Raw genomic sequence first — 19,843 nt, 5'->3', positions numbered from 1 at the left:
TATATATATATATATATATATATGAATGTGTGTGCATATATATGTATGTGTGTGTGTATCTGAAAAATTAATAGGAAGGCCGTTATTCATAAGTTTTCTACTTTAATGATTAGATGTTTATATATCATTAGGTGTTTAAAAATTGTGACTCTGTTTTGAGTTACTTGTTTAAAAGTGGTTTTCAAACTGTTCTTTTATTGGTATCAGAGTTCCTTTAGTAAGTAGGAATCTTAAACTGCAAACACACACACACACATATTCTGCATAGGGATTTTAAACAGCAAACTCACACATTTATACACACATACTTACCAACACACATACTCGTATTCACATGTATATACTCATACATCCATATACATACACACTCATATATACTTATAAAAATTACTAAATATAAAGGGCGTTACTTCTTATTTTTTTACTGCCCACAAGGGGCTATACACAGAGCTGACAAACAAGGACAAAGGAATTAAGTCGATTGGATCGACCCCGATGCATAACTGGTACTTAATCTATCGACCCCGAAAGGATGAAAGGCAAAGTCAGCCTCGGCGGAATTTGAACTCAGAACGTAAAGACAGATGAAATACCGCTAAGCATTTCGCCCGACATGCTACCGATTCTGCCAGCTCGCCGCCTTAAGAACGGCGTTACTTCTGCCGCTCCCTTTTTATCATGGGATTGACCAGACTATCAGATGTTGTTACACAATTCTGATCACAGTGTGCTTCCTTGCAGTGTTGTACCTTTCAAATGATACCACTCCACAGGATAGATGAGCAGGCATTTAAGTGAGTGAGGTCATAACATTCCCACTAAACAGAACTCCAGTCCATCAAAAGGTAACTCATAGCTAAATGGACTGAAGCCACGTGAAATGAAGTGTTTTGCTCAAAAACACGATGCACTGCCCAGTTTAGGAATTGAAACCGCAATTGCACAAGCGCAGCATCCTGACCACAAGGCCACACACACTTCCACATATATATGATTATATGTTAAATGATAATGATGAGTTTTGGCGAAGCATTGTGAGGTATAACAATGCCTTACAGAACCATCTTTAACATATATATACTTAAAAGGCTTCTGGTCAGTCAGTGACCTTTGGTTTCGCACCCATAAAGTCCTTGATGTAGGAGACTTGTCAGACATGTTGGCCAGAGGCACATAACCTCTGTAACTCTGACCAGCAACATTTTAAGTATTACTGCTCTAAAGTTTTAGAGAGTACTACTTTTCAGATTTATGAACTATTGACTGATTATGTATATATATATATATATATATATATATATATATATATATATATATATATATATATATATATATATATTAGGGACAAAATCCAAAATTATATTATACTCATTTATTGTGCTTTTAATTATTAATTTTTCTATATGTCATAGTGGATTTTCATCGATGAGTTCATGAAACTTGGTTCTTTTCCCTAAAACTATATATATATATATTTACACACACATGCATACACTGAGTTAGAGGGGGAGACCTGCATGTGTATGTATATATTTTGTCATATTTTCATTGTGATATTGCCTACTCCTTCAACTCTGTTCTATTTTATATCATGATGGCCTATGTGGCTGTTGTGAATTTTCAAACTTGTTGAGGCATTTTAGTAATGATATAGGTGGAGTGAGACAAATTAAGATCTACTATATTTGACATGTATATATCTAAGTTTTATATAGGCTATACACACATACATGTACACATTTTTGTCTGACTAAATTTGTGTTCTATATCTGAACTATATATATATAGAGAGAGAGAGAGAGAGAGAGAGAGAGAGAGAGGGAGGGAGAGAGGAAGGGTGAAACACTCATATACTAGTGGTGGACTGTGAGAACTAAAATCTGTTCAATAAATTTCTCGAAATGGAAGTATTTTTTCAGCAGAAATCTATTGGCATTTGAATGTTTGACTTAGAAACACGCGCGCACAGGCACACACACACATATATGAAATTGTGAACGTGCAGTATCTTATTTCGAAATCAATGCCAATGCGTTCGTTTGTCTATGTACATAATAGAATAAGTTGCTTAACATAAGTTAGATGCAGCATTTTCTCTACATTCTGACATTGTGAAAATATACTTTCTCACTACATCAAAAGGAGAGCTTTTGAAGGAAATTAATGTTATTTTGAAGAACGTTATCGAAGCGATTCCAAAGATGCAATCTTCGGGGATGTGACTGTAGCTGATAAGAACAAATTTTAAATTTGAACTTATGCTAGTTTTAAGTATTCACTGAAAGAAAGAAAAGCTTATGTGAAAATTAAAACAGCTTATACGAAGAAAACTAATCAAAATAGTACTTGTACTTATATTTAACAAACTAATTGCAAACTGCAGAAAACGTCTTTGAAATGTATATGTAATATATAAACATTTTTTTTTAGTTAAGAAACAAATATTAATTTATAGTCTGTTTATTTCTTCATCATTAAAATGGTAGGAAAGTGGTGAAAAAACTTATTGAAACTCTGTAAAACATCAGTATAATAAAATCACATCGTAAATAGATACATCACGTATTTATCTTCCAAGTGAATATTAATGGCATTAAATAGCATCGATTTGTCGAAGCAACTGTAAAAACGCTTTGTAACATGAACTGATGACATATGAAGTGCTAAAGATGTAGTGATATGATGTGATGGATTTAAAAATGGTAAAATTTGGCGGGGAATCAAGGCGGTAGCCATCCAATTATCGCGGGAAATATGAGTTTGGAGATACAACAAACGTGACCGGTCTCGTGATCTACTTTTGAAACATATCTAGTTGTTTTCTTTCCTTTCCCTCCCTTTAAAAACGTGGAACCGACAAAAAAATACGTGTGTGTGTGTATGTAAATATATATATATATATAAAGAGAGAGAGCGAGAGAGAGAATATTCATTTGTTTCTGCATGTTAAGAAATGTAGTCGGCGTGTAGTGGCATGTCAGTGTAGAGAGGATGACAGAAGTTACTACTGAGTCTATGTATAGGTATGCTGCAATGACGACACGCGGGCACAGTTGTATTGTTATTGGTCACAGCACTGTCAATCAAAGTCGGCGCCGAGCTCGCTGATTGGTCAATTGTTTGAGTAGCTGAGAAGAGAGGGCTGACCCGGCTTCGTACAAACGCTGCGCGCCAATTTTAATTAGAGTTTATTTCTGTCCTGTGTCGCTTTTACTGCACAACTTGCAAACCCACCAAAACTTTTTTTCAGACTTGGTTTCTGTCATCTGTGCTTCTTTAGGGTTTTTTTTAACGTTCATACATTTCTCTTCTTTATCCAAACGGGGTCTATTTCTTTCTCTATTCGATGTCACTTCAATCCTTCATACCGTGTGGAAATTGCTGTGTTTGTGGACGATCGTAGATGTAAAGTTTGTTGGCAGCGGTTCAATCTTAACCGAGACGGTAAGATCTATCTTTACTTTTCTTTTTATTCCTCTCCAAAATCATTATCGTGATCGATCGTATATAATTATGAGAATATGAGGGTGTACATAATGATCGCTATAGGAAATAATGATCCTTTAAAAGTCATCGACCCGGTTTCGATTCCATTTCAGTTAGTGTTAATGTCCTTTCTGCCGAGAGCTGTATGTCATTTATTATTTCCCTTTTCTCTAGAAATAATAGTCTTAGTCGATGATATCAACATGTGTAATTATTTGAAATGAGATTATGACTACTTCAAGGTTAATTTTTGTGGACAGACTAAATATCACCGCTTTTTTTTTAGTTAGCTGTGTCTAAAACTTCTTGACTTTGTGTAATCTAAGTAATAGTAAATTTGTAAAATATACTTCAGATCACAACGATTAATAATGGTTGAGGTTATAGTTAGGTTAATGTTAATTTGAAGTTGTAACTGACATTTGTATATCACTAGTAAACTTTGAATAGTATAACAATGATTTGTACGTTCCTTAATATAATATATTCAGAAACAGAAATCATCAACGTTAATCTATCTATTTATGATAGTATTTATTGCGATTGTAATTTGAAAATACATTGCTCTATTTAAATATCAAGTCTGATATAAACACATTAATTTGATGGTTGTTGAAGCCTCTATTTTGATGTTTGATATATATGTAATATGACAAGTGATATTGTTTTGAATATGTATATATATATATATTTATTTATTTATATAACATTGCATTGGCACATCGAATTATTTTATAGTTGCCAGACGTTTATCTCGTATTAATGTAAAATATATTGGTATATTTCTGATATAAAACAAATATCTTCGTCATCAGGCCATACCAGGTATTTTGCTCCTGGTTTTATATTCCCTGATGTCGAGTAGTTAAGGGCTCGGCGCGCTTGTTGTCAGCTTTGGCGCTTTCAAACTTGTTGATCCTACCTGACTACAATCAGGGAGAAGAACTGGATAAGAAACTCGGCCGCCCTAAGTTCTCGCCCCACTTAAAACACTTGATTATTATTTTTTTTTAATCATTACTTAAGTATATTGTCCTTTTGAATTATAATTAATTTTAATTTTTAATATTCTAGTCTAGTAATTGTGAAGTGGAGAGGGAGGTCCTTGCTCTGTTTCAGCCACCCCGGGCTATTTATGTAGATACACAACCGCCGCCGCCCATCATCATACGTTACAGCTTGGATTTCTTAGTTTTCCCTCCACGTTACCTAATTAACTTTCTCGGACCTGCATAATAATTGCTGACTATTATTATTATTATGAACCTGTGCTGTTTTTTTATTTCTCATTTTTCTTCAGAAAAGCTTGAAAATCTCAATATTTGTTTAACATTTTAAATTTGATTTCATGTAAGAAATTTAAAGAAATCGTTAAATGATGATAATTTAATTAAGATATTGCTAAATTTGAAAACACAATTAAAATAGTTTGTTATAATTTTGTTGCATAAGTGTGTGATTATGGTTGCTTTTGTAGTTTTTTATTTTTTCTTTATATATATATATAAATTTGCTGTTGCATATTTTAAATAACATTTGCATGCATTCCATATGCAGCTTTGATGCAGTTGTATTGAATTCAAAACTTTTCCCTCGAAATTTAAAATTTAGCCCTGGTTATTGCTTCTGGATACTTTTCTTTCGAAAACTTCACCAAAATTTTCCATTCATCACTACTTGAGTTCTATACTTTTCTGAAATATAAAATACTAATCTAATTTTACTTTAAGATATTATTCTTATTGCTTCTGCTTTGAAATATAAATATATATATATATATATATATATATATATAACAATTAGTCGCGTTATGTCAGCCCATTATCCCCCGGCATTGGCGACCGCCGACCGACTGAATCCTGTCTGTGGGGGCGAGGGAGCGATCACCGGTCTACAGCTGACTAAACTTTGTCACAATTTCGCCCCGCCAAATTTTCAGATGATGGTCGGTCAAGCGTAATTACAAATCTATGTCCTTGAAGAATTCTCTTCAATACGAATTCTTACACTGTTACTTTACCCATGTAGATTATGGATCACTTTCCGCCAAATCCACCATTCCTCGTAGTTGTTGGCGCCCATTATTTTGAACGGTGGAGGGAAGGTCAATGCTATTGTGTTGAGGGATCACAGTCCATTCTTTGCGTATTGCACATTTCATGGACTGCAATAAAATAATTTTGGGTGTTTTTCAATTATTATTATTTTTTTAAATTTTAAAATAGATGTAACGTATTATTTCCAGTGAAATTATACTAATTCTTGCAATTTCTTATCAAATGGCGTCTTCGATTTTTTTTTTCTCTCCAGCGGAATGCATCAAAGAAATATTTTCATTTCCTCCACATCAGCATAATTTTTGGCGATCATTAATTGTACTGACTGTTAATTAACCATTTAATTGTTTCAAATTATTAAATTAACGGCGGCTGCAGGATTTAGTGAAACCATTTCTGTAGAGTTGGCGGTTACTTTATTCAAACCAGCGTCTGATATTTCAAAGATCTGTTATGTCATGAGATTATACCTCTTCTGACCGTTTATGCACGGGCATACAACTAGATAGATATATACATAATATCTATAGACATAGATATTATTCATCAACCGTCTATAGAAGTTAGTTAACGAAATGCCCTGCGACCCAGTTGTCGATGAAGTGCATGACTTGTTGCGCTCTTTCTTTTCTTTAACGCCAATCTCTTGCTAACGGCATTCTTGGTTTAACCCTTACATTTCTCTGCAAACAGCCCCCTTGGACTAAGTGTAGACATTTTTTAATATTTTTTAAAACTTAAAGATTTCTTTCTAACCGATATATTTATGGGACTCTGTCTCTATCTTACGAATCACTCCATCATCTGTAATTTAGCAAAATATTTTAATAGTCGAGATGAACTGGCCGTTTCTTCACCAGATCCCTCTATCACCAACTGAAATTCTTTGAATTGTTCTCATTAAAATAATATCACAAGATGCAAATATTAAAATATGCAGTACCAAAACGAAGGCAATATAGATTTGTATTGATTTTTTTTCCTTGTGTCTTTCAGTTAATATTTGGAAAAGTTGTCATTCAGTCTATCTATAATGAAAAAAATTGTACCTTTTAGATATAATCTCCTTAAATCTCATTTTAACAGCTTAGATTATATAGTATTAATGGTCTAAACTCAATTATATTTCTCTCAATTATTACAGAGATGGCTCCAGTTAATGAAACTTGCCCTGCTTCAGCTCACCTAATCAATAAATTAGGTGGTGAAACTGAAGAACAGGACAAAGTTACAAGAAGAACACCACTATGTGAAAATGTGACCAGCAATGGCCAGACAAAATGTAAACCCAATGCTGATTTTCAAGAAACAGAATCAGTATTCTGCAGTCCTAAATGCAATAAGGAGAACTGTTTGAATTCTACAAAATTCCACCATCCAAAACTTTCTACTAGTGTAATTGATTATAAACCATACACTAGCCTTTCCTACTTAATTGATGAGGGCCCAGCTCAACCAGCCACTCCAGAAAAGAAGTGGGATTCAAGGGAATGTCATGAAGCACCACTCACTCCTACTGCCAACCTGAAAATGCTCTCAAGTGCTGTTAGTCCTGAGCTAAGGCGGCGGGACTTATTGCTAGAAGAAGAAAGTAACAGGCATCTATTGTCTCAGTGTGATTGCAGCCAGCCAGAGTCTCCTCATGGACTCCTCAAAGAGAATAATTTCATCCAAGATACTGATTCAGGGAAACTGTTCACCACTGGTTCCCGAAAAGAGAAATCTCTTGGACTTTTATGCCAAAAGTAAGAAAATGGTTTTCTTTTTTCCACTTTATATATCTTCTATCTTAGCAATTAAATATCTTTACAGTAACTTTTTTATAACAAATCCTACCTCAGTTAAAAATTTTTCCTTATACCCTCTTGTTCACTGGAACATTCAAGCAAAGGCGACAAACTGGCAGAATCATTAGTGCATCGGGCAAAAGGCTCAGCATTTCTTCCAACTTAATGTTCTGAGTTCAGATTCTGCCAAGGTCAGCTCTGTCTTTCATCTTTTTAGTATCAGTAAAACAAGTACCAGTGAAGTGCTGGGGTTATTAACTCTCCACTTCCCCCAATATTTCAGGCCTTGTGCCTGTATTAGAAATGATTATTATAAGATATGCATGAAATTTTAATATCTTGTGTCGACAGTAAATAACAGTGAAAATCCATAGTTATATTGATCCTCAATGTTTGTGAGCAGTCATTATCAACATAGTCTTCTATTCATTTTGTTTTCCCTATTTATGATAAATTGTGAAATTCCAGATTAATGGATGTAGATCAAAGTCTGTCTTGGGCTAAATTTAACTTAATATTGATCCTTAGTTTTCTACATTTGATGAAATTGTAAATCACAGAATCTCTTTGATAACAGTATTATTGCTAAAAAAATTGGTTTCCATATATATATAGTTTGTAGTCAATACACGCACAAACAATCCAAGTAATAAGTTTTCAAAGTGATAATTATTGGTTTTTCTTTAGTTTTTTTATCATAATCTAAGCAACAATAGAAATTTACAATTTTTGCTTAATTGTATGTATTTATTTTTTACTTATTTTATCTTCAGATTTTTAGCCAAATATCCCAATTATCCTGATCAAAATGCTGGTATTGATATATCACTGGATGAAGTCGCACGTGATCTATGTAAGTAACTGGAAGAAACTGTTTCTGTTTTACAGAATGAGTGTTGTCCAACAGTTATCTTGCAAAATTTGTGTAATTTCTTAACTTGTTTACAGCTGTTTAACCCTTTTGCATTCAGACTACTTTGTCAAATGTAATGCTGCCAGCTGAATTGTGATAAAGATTAATGCCACCATTCTTTAAGTGCAACTAAAGTTGTTTTACAAACTCCTCATAGAATGGTATCATATCCACTCAGCTATTGCTAATTATCTCTTCATTAATATGGTTTTACTTCAAAAGTGTTCAGCGAGTTTCATAGATTATTAATTGTCTAGACATTTATATTAATTTTATGACTGTTTAAACTGTCTTGTTGATTTACTTTTATTAATCTAGTTAATTGACTTTCACAATTTGTTTCTGTGTTAATGGAAATGATCAATCTTTTTTCTTTTAAACAATACAATTAGATATGACCTTCACTAATTAAATAAATTTCTTTCAGTGTGTCCATTAATTGTCATTATTTCTTTTCTTTCAATAGCTGTTGGCCGGCGTCGAATATATGATATTGTTAATGTGCTGGAGAGTGTGGAAATAGTCAGTAGGGTGGCCAAAAATAAATATGCATGGCATGGAAAGACAAATTTGTGTACAACACTCGCCAAACTAAAGGTAACCATATGACTGATTGCTTTCTTTCATCAGGTCCTTATCAATTTTGACAAAGTAACTACATACCAATGCCAGATCTCCTCTATTTTTACTTTCCATTTACTGGTGTGCCCTAGAAAGACAAAATGATGCATTTATGCATTCTATTTCTTTACATAAATCTAGATTTAATTCATATGTAAAAATTTCTCTAATATTGTTGTTGACTCATCTACAAATTCCAAAAACAGTGGACAGAATCTCACAGAAAAAATTAGGATAAAGTTTCAATTCCTGACTAAGAATCCAGGAACTAACCATTTTACATATAAAAAAAGGTGACACTGGAGACTTCAAAAGCTGATTTTGTCAAGTAAATTTATCCATTACTGTATAAATACGCTTCCTTGTGTTTCTTGATAGTATTTTCATATTTCTGTTTATTGTTTAGGCCTTAGCTGAGCAAGAGGGTTTTCGAGAACAAATGAATCGACTGAAAGAATATGAACTAAAGAAAGAATTAGTTGATAATTCTCGCTCTTATTCATCAACAAATGACTTGGATAACTTCTCTGAATCTGATCAAGGTAAGAAGCACACAAAAAAAATTCAGTGTCACGGCCTCTTTCTTGAGAATTGTCACCCTTCAATGTAGAGTTTATTATAGTTGTGGCTGTATATTATTGAATGCTGTATTTCATGGCATAAAAGATGCACATGCATATTAGGTACACCCCAATTTCAACAGCGTGAAATGTACTGGGTGCTATTTTATATCACCAGCGATAGTGAGATTGCCATGCAGTTTGCAAGAACATTGTAGGATATGTGTGAGAGACTGGATCTGGCCAGTTTAAATGCTAAAAGGTTTTAAAAAATATTCTTTATATGAGACTTCATTATCATTTATACTAAAGGAATTTCTTTTCATTTTACAGATATCTCAAATTTATCCAACATACCCAAGTTTCTCGAAAAGTCATTAGGTATTATGAGCCAGAAATTTTTGATGTTGTTTCTAGTTTTAAAGGTAAGTTCTGTTTATTTTGTTTGCTTTACATTTTCTATTTGTGTTTATTCATGACTCTTGTGTGGCTAAGATGCTTGTTTTTGCAGCCATGTGGTTTTTGAGTTCAGTCCCACTGTGCAACGCCTTGAGCAAGTGTCTTCTACTATAGCCCCAGGTTGACTAAAGTCTTTTGAACAAACTAGGTAGAGGGAAACCATTGTGTGAATGTTGATATTCCATGCTTGTCACTGCTTGGATGAAACAGCTATGATGTTGACATTATGACGAGTCACTCTGTGTTTTTGAAACCTTAGAACAGGTGACAGGAAGAATATCTGGCTGTAAAATTCTGCCTACATCTATTTCTTAAAATGGACAATAAACAAATGATAGAACACAAAATGGACTATTTTTTTGACTCTGTTTAGTCAAGCCCAACCTGAGACTTGGCCAAGAGTTAAATCAGTTATTCAGTCAACTGCAAGTTTCATGTTTGATACTGCTCTACAATTTCTTGCTGGATCGTTTTATTCCTATATTTTCATGTTGACCTGTATTTGTTTATCATGTGATACACTTCAGCAGTAAGCTGGCAGAATTGTTAACACACCAGGCAAAAGACTTAGAGGTATTTCTTTCCTTGCTACATTCTGAGTTCAAATTCAATCAAGATCTACTTCAGTGATTCTCAGACATTTTCGGGTTGCCGCCCCCTTGACACCCAGGCTACTTTCCTAGTGCCTCCACCCCAACTAACCATCACAAACATAGACTGCTTTCGGAAGCAAATCCAAAGCAACTGTATTTCACAAATTAAAACTTAACCTAATTAACCCATTATTTTGTTGTTTTTACATGAATCTCTATCCCCATTATCACCCCACTTTTCTTCAATGGAACTTTCCACTGCCCCCAGGAGGGCAATACTGCCTACTTTGAGAACCACTGATCTACTTCATCTTTCATCCTTTCGGTATCAATAAAATTAAATACCAGTTGAATGCTGGATTCAATGTAATTGACTTAATTACTCCTGGCTATGAATATGTAAACTACATTCTTCTGCCAAGCCAGTGTGGCAGAGTAAACTCATCAAACCAGTATGATCTCAAGATTAAATTCATGGCTTACATGTAAGACTGTGGTTGGTGGAGAGAACATGCTGAAGCCTTCAGTGAACTAAATATGGGCAATTCAATCCAAAAATACTTAGCAATGAGGAAACTATCTTTCTACACTTGGGTGCCCAATCACCAACCACTTTACAGCACAGTGAATTTTACCATCGCACTGGCTTAAGAAATATTGTCACCTACAAGGCTGAAGATCCCTCTTTACCCTTCGCTGTCTCACTAATGTATATGATATTGGGTTCAAATTCAAGGCCAGCAAGTTCAGGGGTTGGGCTAAGTCAGTTACATCAACCCCAAACAGATGAAAGGCAAAATTGACCTCAGTGAAATCTGGAAACTCAGAATGTAAAGTCGGACAAAATGCCGCTAAGCATTTTGCCTGACATGCTAACAATAATGCCAGTCCACCACCTTAGATATCACCTATGTATATAATATTAAACGATGATTATTTTCTTTTCCAGCCCAAAACAGTAAATCTCGATTTGGCAGCAAAAATCCTGATTGGTAACATGACGGTAGATAAAACTGAAAATTCTAAATTCAAAAGTGAGTTTAACATTTGATTCATTCATTCTTTAGATCTGTCTTTAAGGCATTATTTTACAACTTGGATGCCTTTTATAACTTTGCCTTACCTGTTTCTTTTATGTAAGAGGCTTTATAGTTAACTTGTTTTCAAAAGCACAGATCTACAGCATGATTTATCAACAGAGAATGCAACATAGCATCACCAATTTTTTTAAAGTGGTTTCATACAGGGAGGCAGAATGTAAACATGCCACTTTCTCTTACAAGGCATTGATTGACCTTTTGCTAGTGTACAGGGCAACTGCTCATGGTACCAAGCAGTGAAAAGGAACTAGAAAGTATAGCCCTGCCTGCAACATACAGACACATGCATGTGTGTGTACATAAACACAGGCACACACACACATACATGCTCATCTATCCAAATCAGTTGTGACATTCATACTGTTGATGTATGTAAGGAATAATAGCAGTGATCATATTAGTATCGATACATATTGATAATAGCTATCTGATTAGTGTATCTTCCTGTGTTATGTTGTTCTTCTGTCACCTTGTATAGTTTGTCTTATTTTTTTTTTATATTTTATTTTCCTTCCAGCAAAAATCCGCCGTCTTTATGATATCGCTAACATCTTGACCAGTTTAGGGTTAATCCGTAAAATTCACGTCACAGAGATTCGGGGTAGGAAGCCAGCATTCAAGTATATCGGGCCTGAAGTAGACAGTTCAACTGACATCAGTAGTAAGTTGCCTTGCTTTTGTTTTTCTTTCTCTCTCTCTCTCTCTGTAATTTCTCCATCTTTATTGCTCCTATTCTCATAATTTCTGTCTATCTCACCCCCAGTATCTTAACACTAATAATTTTGTTTGAATTCAGCTTGTAGCACTGATGGATGTCACAGACCAAGTTCCAGGCATTCTTTGCTTGACTGTGTCAAAAATCAAAAAAGTAAGTTATAGAATTATTTTTTTTAACATTTTGAATTTTCCAAATTTATGCTGATTTCTATTTAGTTCCAGTTTTTTTAATCCTTTTCTTTCCATATTTCAGTCCATATTCTGTACTTTTGTTTGAACGTAAAAAATTAGTAAAATAACTTTGTCAGTATTAGGCTGTTGTTTGGAACAAATTAACATGAAATTTTGATGGAATATAAGTTATTTTCTAAATTCTTCATTATTTTCAATATTAACTGAAACAATGACAGTGTATATATTTTAACAGAAATATGATAAGAAGAGTTAAAACAGGAAGCTTGTATCATAGAATGAGGTGCAGTTTCATCGTTGATTGATATCAATAGTTAATACTTTTTTTACTTAAGCATATAGAACCACACTATAACCCCCTGCCCATCACACACTAATGACAATTTTAGTAGTTGTTCATTTAAAACATTAAAGAGACATAACTCTTCTGTAACTCCTACCTAAATACAGACCTCATGCTTCAACGGCCCATTTGCTCTCATTTAGCTGCATCTGTGACATTCTTCCATAGATCCTGTTTTGCTGTGCAGACAAAATCTCCCTCAGATTATATGCAATATCATCTTGAATAAGAACGATATATTGGACATGATGTAGTTGCTGCTGGAAAATTATTTGTCTCTAGTCTTCTTCAATAAAAGTTAATTTGTGAATAAACATCAAAGCTTGCATATTGCTGCAATATTTATTTCACTTGTCTGTCAACGAACTACTTGCCACCATCTCTCTAACAACATCCACTTCTGTGCAGACATTGTCCATCTTCATTTATTTCTAATCTTGCACACCCTAGCTTCAGATAATGCAACCTAGATATTGAACCCTAAATCTGGTATAAAATCTAAATATAGAAATGTTTGTCAGCATTTTGTGTGCCTTGTTTTGTTGTGGTAGCAACCACAAACTGTTTACCCCTTTTGATATTAGCCCACTTAAGACTATCTGTGATTTTATCATACAAACTTCCCATTTTAAAAGTGATATAGATTCAAAGCTTCCTCTCAAAATTTATATTTCAAACATAGGACAATTCTTTTATTAATCATCATCGTCGTTTAACGTCCACTTTCCATGCTAGCATGGGTTGGACGATTTGACTGAGGACTGGTGAAACCAGATGGCTACACCAGGCTCCAATCTGATTTGGCAGAGTTTCTTTCATTATTTCCACAATTAAAACAAGGGTAGTGTATTTCAAGAGGAATATAGTAATGAAAGGGTTTAGCTATCCACTTTTGTATTGCAGAAAAATATACAAATTTGTTTTGTTGCAATGTAGCATATTTCTGTTAATGTCCTATTTATTTATTTTTCAGTTGCTAACATTCTCAACAACAAACCTGGAAAATCAGGACATCTGGGTGACAGTCCTTTGACATCACAAGGTACATTTTAGTTTTGTTGTTAAACTTAAGGTCTTAACAGCTTCTCAACAAACCACCTCCTCCTCTCATATACTCCTCCCCCACCCCACTTCTATTTAGATGAAGGGGCTCTTTCCAGTTCGTTTTCTGTCTTGCAAGTTACTTGGCAACTGCACTTGCGTTGATGGCTTGGTAAAAAAAAAAGACACTCAGTACACACTGTAAAGTGGTTGGCTTTAGGAAGAGCATCCAGCAGTAGAAACCATGCCAAAGCTGACGTTGGAGCTCAGTGCAACCCTGCTGCTTGCTGGATGCTCTCAAGCCTTCTGACCCATGCAAGCATGGAAAATGGTCGTTAAATGATGATAATGATCAAAAGTCAATCATGTTCACTTGGAAAGCTGTAAAATTCTTGGTATATCAAAGAAGTTTGCAAAGAGAAGGCTTGGGGTTGCTGCTCACTTCCAGAATTCAGCCAGCTTTGTCTATACCACTTTTCTAGGTAACCAGTGCTATGCTTGCAAAGGGCTGCTTGGTCACTTGAATTTCTCCATGTCCATAGTTTAGAGAAGTGGCTAATATCTCAAGTGTCCAGTGTGCAGGTTTGCAATTACATAATTTCAGCTTGTGATGCCTGTATGTTCCACCACTGCCCATCACTGCAGGTCAAGACTTGTCTTCCTATAGTCTGTTCCACAAGAAATTAGTGTGTGTGTAATTGGTTATAGTGTAGCATACACAGAACTGCACTCCAGCATATGTGTGTGTGTAAATTTCTGCTTTTGGAAATCTGCATATGTTTCTATTGTTGCTATTTACTGCAGTTGCTTTTAGAATTGAACATATTCTTAATGCTAAATCTCAAATAATTTGATTTCTTTTTCTTTTTTGGAATTCCAAATTTCTAAAAAAAATATTTCTTTGCTTTAAATGTTTTTCTTTTGTTCTTTTTTTTCCCCCTTCTATTGTATGAAATATTTCCAAATATATTAAACTGATGTAATTTTCATGTAAATATTTATTCCAGATGATTTATTCTGTCATGGCGCCATCACATCAAAGAAGTCATTCTCTCGTCATTCATCTTTTGATAGTATTTGTGAAGTGGCTGAGAAAGAAAGAACGAAATTGTTTTCTCAGCCTTCGACACCACTGAAGGAAAGTAAGGCTGGTAAGTTTAAATTTGCTTTGTATTTGTATGTATTGTATCAATTCACAGTATCACAAGCCAAATGTTTCTCAGTCGACATTGAGCTTCAAAGCAATTAACACGAAAAGTACTTAGTGTGAACTTTTTTTTTCCTGTCTATTCCCTTTGGAAAGCCATGAACAGCACAGGATTTCTTCATCGCTTTTAGTGCTTCTACATTTAGGTTACTCTGTCAAATGTAATGCTTATTTATTGCCTTGCATGCTTAAGCAAAAGCAGGGTATTCTTGTCTTTGTCTGTTTGTTTGCAAAATTACTGGAAAACGGTTGAACAGATTTTTAACAAATTTGGCAGAAATACTGATTGGGTGAGCAGCTGAAAATTAGGAAAATTTGATTTGATTATCATAAAACATACATAGATATGTGACTGTGTGTGTGTATATACAGTGATGGATTCGAGGGTTTCGTTTATTTACAAGTTGATTTCTTAATTTCACTGAAGTATAAATACCTATAATGGTGACACTTTAAAAAAAAGAAATTCCCAAATTCTAACTTACTGCTTGTGGTTTGCCTGTGAGAAAATCCAAAGTTTGAAGAGACAACAATAAAATGAGGTTAAACTTTGTATTTGGCACACAGAAGAGTACTTAGCTCCTGTTTCATGGCCCAAAACAATGATGCGGTTACAGCTACTCATTGTACAAGACTTGAAGAGTTAATATTTGACAAGGCTGCCATTTGTTGGGCAATGTTAAGTTAATCTGTAAACCAATATTTGATCAGTATTCTAGCTTCAGAGACTGAGATTAATAATCGTTTATCAGTGGGATATTGAAATATTAGCTTTATTAAATTTTAGGAGGATTTAAGTGGATAGTCTGAAGATCATATATGTTAAACAATAGCTTTCAAGAGTTATAGGAACCGAAACTGAAGTTCGTTTATAGCTTGTATCACACATAGGATAGATTTTCTTACAAAGTTATTAATTGAATTTTATTTCCAAAACTTTAATATTGTTATTGTTTGTTTCAGAGTGGTGCCAGTCCATTCAGCAAAGGAAAGAAAGTAATGCCCAGCATATAATCTTTGTACAGAAGGGAAATGAGATACATGGATATCATGTTCTTCCAAATGCCAATCATTCTGCCTCTGTTTCTAAGTCTGTAAATGCTTCTTGCAGTGATGGGTCTGCTGCTAGTACAGCTATTTCAGAGGTTAGCATTCCCATACCAGGTAATACAGCTGCTTCAACTGGTGCATCAAAAATCTTGCAGAGCTCATCTGCCCCGGCAGCTCCTAAGATGCTTAGTCCCAGAGTAGAATGTTCTCATTCTTTAATTAAGCATTCCACAAACAACAATCTGACAGCTAAACAAATGGAAGCGGTTTTAAAATCTTTGAAAGATCCAATTCCAGTCGCCTCTAATTTACCCACGTCATTAGTGGATGCCTCAACTCAGTCTTCTCCTTCAGCGGACCAGTCAGAAAAGCATGCCGTTTCAGAGAATTTAAAACCAACAGAAACCTCCTTGCCAGGTGAGCCACTTTTGAAAAAACGGCGAGTTCAAGAAAATTATAAAGACAACGATGAAACTGCTGATCTTCAGAAGAGTCCCTCAGGTAGTTCTGAGAGTAGCAAACGACAATCTCCCAACAGAGCTTTACATTTAGAGCCAGAATTTCAAGCTGCTAAATATTTTGACTCAGACTGTCCCATTGTTATTCCTGACGATGATCTTGCTATACCTCTCATTCCCGTTCATGAATCGGAAGACAAGTCTTCCAAGGCTGTGTTACCAGCAGCTACTGCTACTACTGCTGCTGCTGTTTCTACTACACCTAAAGGTGGGTGTGGCTGCAACTGCTGTATGAACAAACATTCCATGTGCAATGTCCAGCCAACCACACCAAAGCTCATGCATATCTCTAACCAAACCTCTTCAGTTGTACAGCTCCCTCTGTTAGCTGTGGCTAGTGTTACTGCCAGTCCTGCTGGAGCAACCAACAGCTTTGCCTATGCCAATACTGACATGACTCCAACACTTGCCAGCATCTCTGCAAGAGCTGTGAAGGTGCACCAGCTTTCCAGTCCCCATATTGTCATGCCTTTAACATTTACTTCGTCTCCTGTATCTAACATTGCCATCACTGACAATCCACAGTCAAGTCCAACTTTAGTTGCCTTTCCTGTCTCCCAGCCCACCATGACATTGGCCCCAGTTCAGTTGGTGCAATCTACAAGTAACAATAGTAATTCACATTTGAAAACTCCCACACCAATAACTCTTCCAAACCAAGTAACAACCCCTAACAGCCAGATCTTTTTCCAGTCTCCCTGTACATTATTTGACGACTTAACAACATTTGCCACACCCAACTCTTTCTTCCGCAATACACCAAACCCCAACTTAGAAACTTCGTCTTCTCATTCTAATTTGATGTCTGACTTAAAACGTCTCAAACCCCAGCTCCTGACACAAGATAAACCCCAAGTTTGTACTAGCAGTGCAGCTCGACGACTTAATTTAATTGAGTCTCCATAATCTCTATTTTTTCTTCTTTTCCATTTTCCATTTCTACAGGGGATCTTGTTATGGGCTATGTTTATGTATATAAACTCCATCAGCGAAGAGTAAATGCAATATTAACTCTTTAACTGTTTGGAACATGTGATATCATAAATATCATTTTATCAGTCACTTTTATATTCTCCTTTTGCCTTGAGGTCAGCCATTAAAGAAAGAGTTTCCTGGTATTTGTCATTCCAGATGTCTCAAAAGAATGAAGTATATCCAAAGTTAATTTATATTTTTTTATTACTTAATATTTTATTTGAATGTTATAATCTATTGCCAAGCTGCTTTCTAAAAGACCTTTTAGCTGGGATTTTAAAAAATGTGAATTTAAGGAGTATTTTCTTCATCAAATCTTATAATATTTGCTACCACTGTCCTCAGTCAGACAGGTTCAATACTTATATATATTTATATAAATATATATAAGTTACTTTTAAATTGTTGGCCAATGAAAGGAAATAACTGACTTTGTTCAGTTGAGCACTTTACACTGTTGTTACTGCTGAGCAGTGTTCTGTAATTAAGGTTATGATGCTAAAGTTAACAGCGAAATGTGGGTTGTTTTCTAAAAGTTGTATGCACCAGATTATTAGTGTCATCACTTTAAATTTACTGTTGAGTTAGATTGACTTAGTGTAGTAGATGTGTTCTGGTTTCTCAAATCTAACTTGCAGATTATATATACCCCCATAGACTGTGATAAGTCGCCTCATATTGAGGTTATCTTCCCTCCTGCTGATTTTAATCATTCTACATGTATTTCGTTGAGTATTAATGACCGTAGGTTGTTCCAAAGATAATTTCCAAACTGAAACAATAACGATATATTTTAAAGATCTCAGTCACTAAATGCAATTTTTTTATTTTTTTTTTTCTTTACGGTACCAAGAGAAATTTTCAATTCTCTCACTAAATATACTCAACGGTTTTGTGAACAGTAGAGCTCTTCAAGGGCATACAACTTTTCATTAATGATACTATAGGTTATCTCCCTTGTAATGTCCACGTTGCACATCGCTCTTTGCCATTATCATCATCATCATCTTCAATTTATTATTCCATTTTTCTTTTCACCAGTTCGCTTTTGTCATCAATTCCGCCCCCTTCCCAATTTGAATATCTATCTTGCCGTTTCCCCTGAGAAGTAATTTCACAAAGACATATATTTTTAAGCACTTTCTGTTCTGTTTAGGCAACCAAATCAATCAGTATTTATTCATAAGAGATATTTTTATATAAAATATTGTTACCCACTTTTTTTTTTCCCCTCTTTACTATCCTGAACGTGGTTAAATGCGGAGATCGCATCCACCCCTTACTTGTTTGTGGATTTTCTGACATGTTCTTTGTGATAACAAACTCGTATTAATTCTCTTTTTTCAAAAGAGTCTATAGTCAAACAGCTTGCACAAGATATATATATATATATGTATGTGTGTGTGTGTGTATATATATATATATATATATATATACTCAGATCATTTCAAAGAATTCCTTTGTATACATTCCCCCCACTCCTCTCCCTTCCCTTCATTAACCTAAAGAGAACTATTATTTTTTTACACCCATCTCCATTAAAAAGCGTCACTGATGGTTGGTTCCAGCCAAAAGTGTTTCTGTATCTTGCATTAAGTTGACTTAAGAGATTCTGTGATAAGGGAAAAATTTAAACATATAGATATATTATATAAATATGTATAATATATATTATACATATATAAATATATCCATCTTGTGATGTCAACTCCTCATTTTCACTGATACTCATGCAATTATTTATAAATTTAGCAGCAAATTTCTTTTTTAAAAAATCAAATTCAGAAAACTATATTTTATTTTAATAAATTCTATGCTGCAAAATTTTGTGAATTCTTATTGAAATAAAATACATCAACTTTATGTTTTTTGTTGTTTTCCTTTTCCTTTGTTTCAGTGTGTAAGAGTGTTTCATGAAAGCTTCAAGGGTTATAGTAGCCAGTTTCCGTTTCTACTGTTACAATCTTTTATTTTTTAGAAAGTGTCCCACGCTGGAGCTCTGCTTTGTAGAATTTTTAGTTGAATGAATTGCTCCCAGTACATTTTGCTTTTTTTTTTTATTTTAAGCTTGGTACTTATTCTATCAGTCTTTTTGTTGAACTGCCAAGTTACATGGACGTTAACACAAACAAAGAAATATGTTTGTGTGTGTGTGTATTTATGTTGCAGCAGAAGTGTTAAGACCAGTCCCTCGGGTGGTGTAAAGCACTCGTGGTGGTGCCAC

General features: G+C 34.6%; 1 protein-coding gene across 2 annotated transcripts in view; it reads left to right on the top strand.

Moving 5' to 3' along the window:
- Positions 1-19,482, top strand: part of LOC106884503 (transcription factor E2F8) — a 45,823-nt gene extending 26,341 nt beyond the window's left edge. The window contains exons 4-15 of one of the 2 annotated variants that reach the window (XM_052975415.1): positions 3,404-3,444; positions 6,688-7,288; positions 8,104-8,183; positions 8,710-8,840; positions 9,271-9,406; positions 9,758-9,849; positions 11,426-11,510; positions 12,094-12,237; positions 12,373-12,444; positions 13,802-13,870; positions 14,877-15,020; positions 16,040-19,482. In XM_052975415.1, the coding sequence (XP_052831375.1) occupies positions 6,690-7,288; positions 8,104-8,183; positions 8,710-8,840; positions 9,271-9,406; positions 9,758-9,849; positions 11,426-11,510; positions 12,094-12,237; positions 12,373-12,444; positions 13,802-13,870; positions 14,877-15,020; positions 16,040-17,550 (3,063 nt within the window). In that variant the 5' untranslated portion in view covers positions 3,404-3,444; positions 6,688-6,689 and the 3' untranslated portion in view covers positions 17,551-19,482. Of the gene's footprint in view, positions 1-2,953; positions 3,445-6,687; positions 7,289-8,103; positions 8,184-8,709; positions 8,841-9,270; positions 9,407-9,757; positions 9,850-11,425; positions 11,511-12,093; positions 12,238-12,372; positions 12,445-13,801; positions 13,871-14,876; positions 15,021-16,039 lie in introns of those variants that run through there. The other variant, XM_014935923.2, reaches the window with a different exon arrangement.
- The last annotated feature ends 361 nt before the right edge of the window (positions 19,483-19,843 follow it).

This window comes from Octopus bimaculoides, chromosome 21, assembly GCF_001194135.2.
Source record: "Octopus bimaculoides isolate UCB-OBI-ISO-001 chromosome 21, ASM119413v2, whole genome shotgun sequence".
Classification (NCBI taxonomy): Eukaryota; Metazoa; Mollusca; class Cephalopoda; order Octopoda; family Octopodidae; genus Octopus; species Octopus bimaculoides.
The sequence above is the reverse complement of the archived record's forward strand: the minus strand, read 5'-3'. Positions and strand labels throughout refer to the sequence as shown.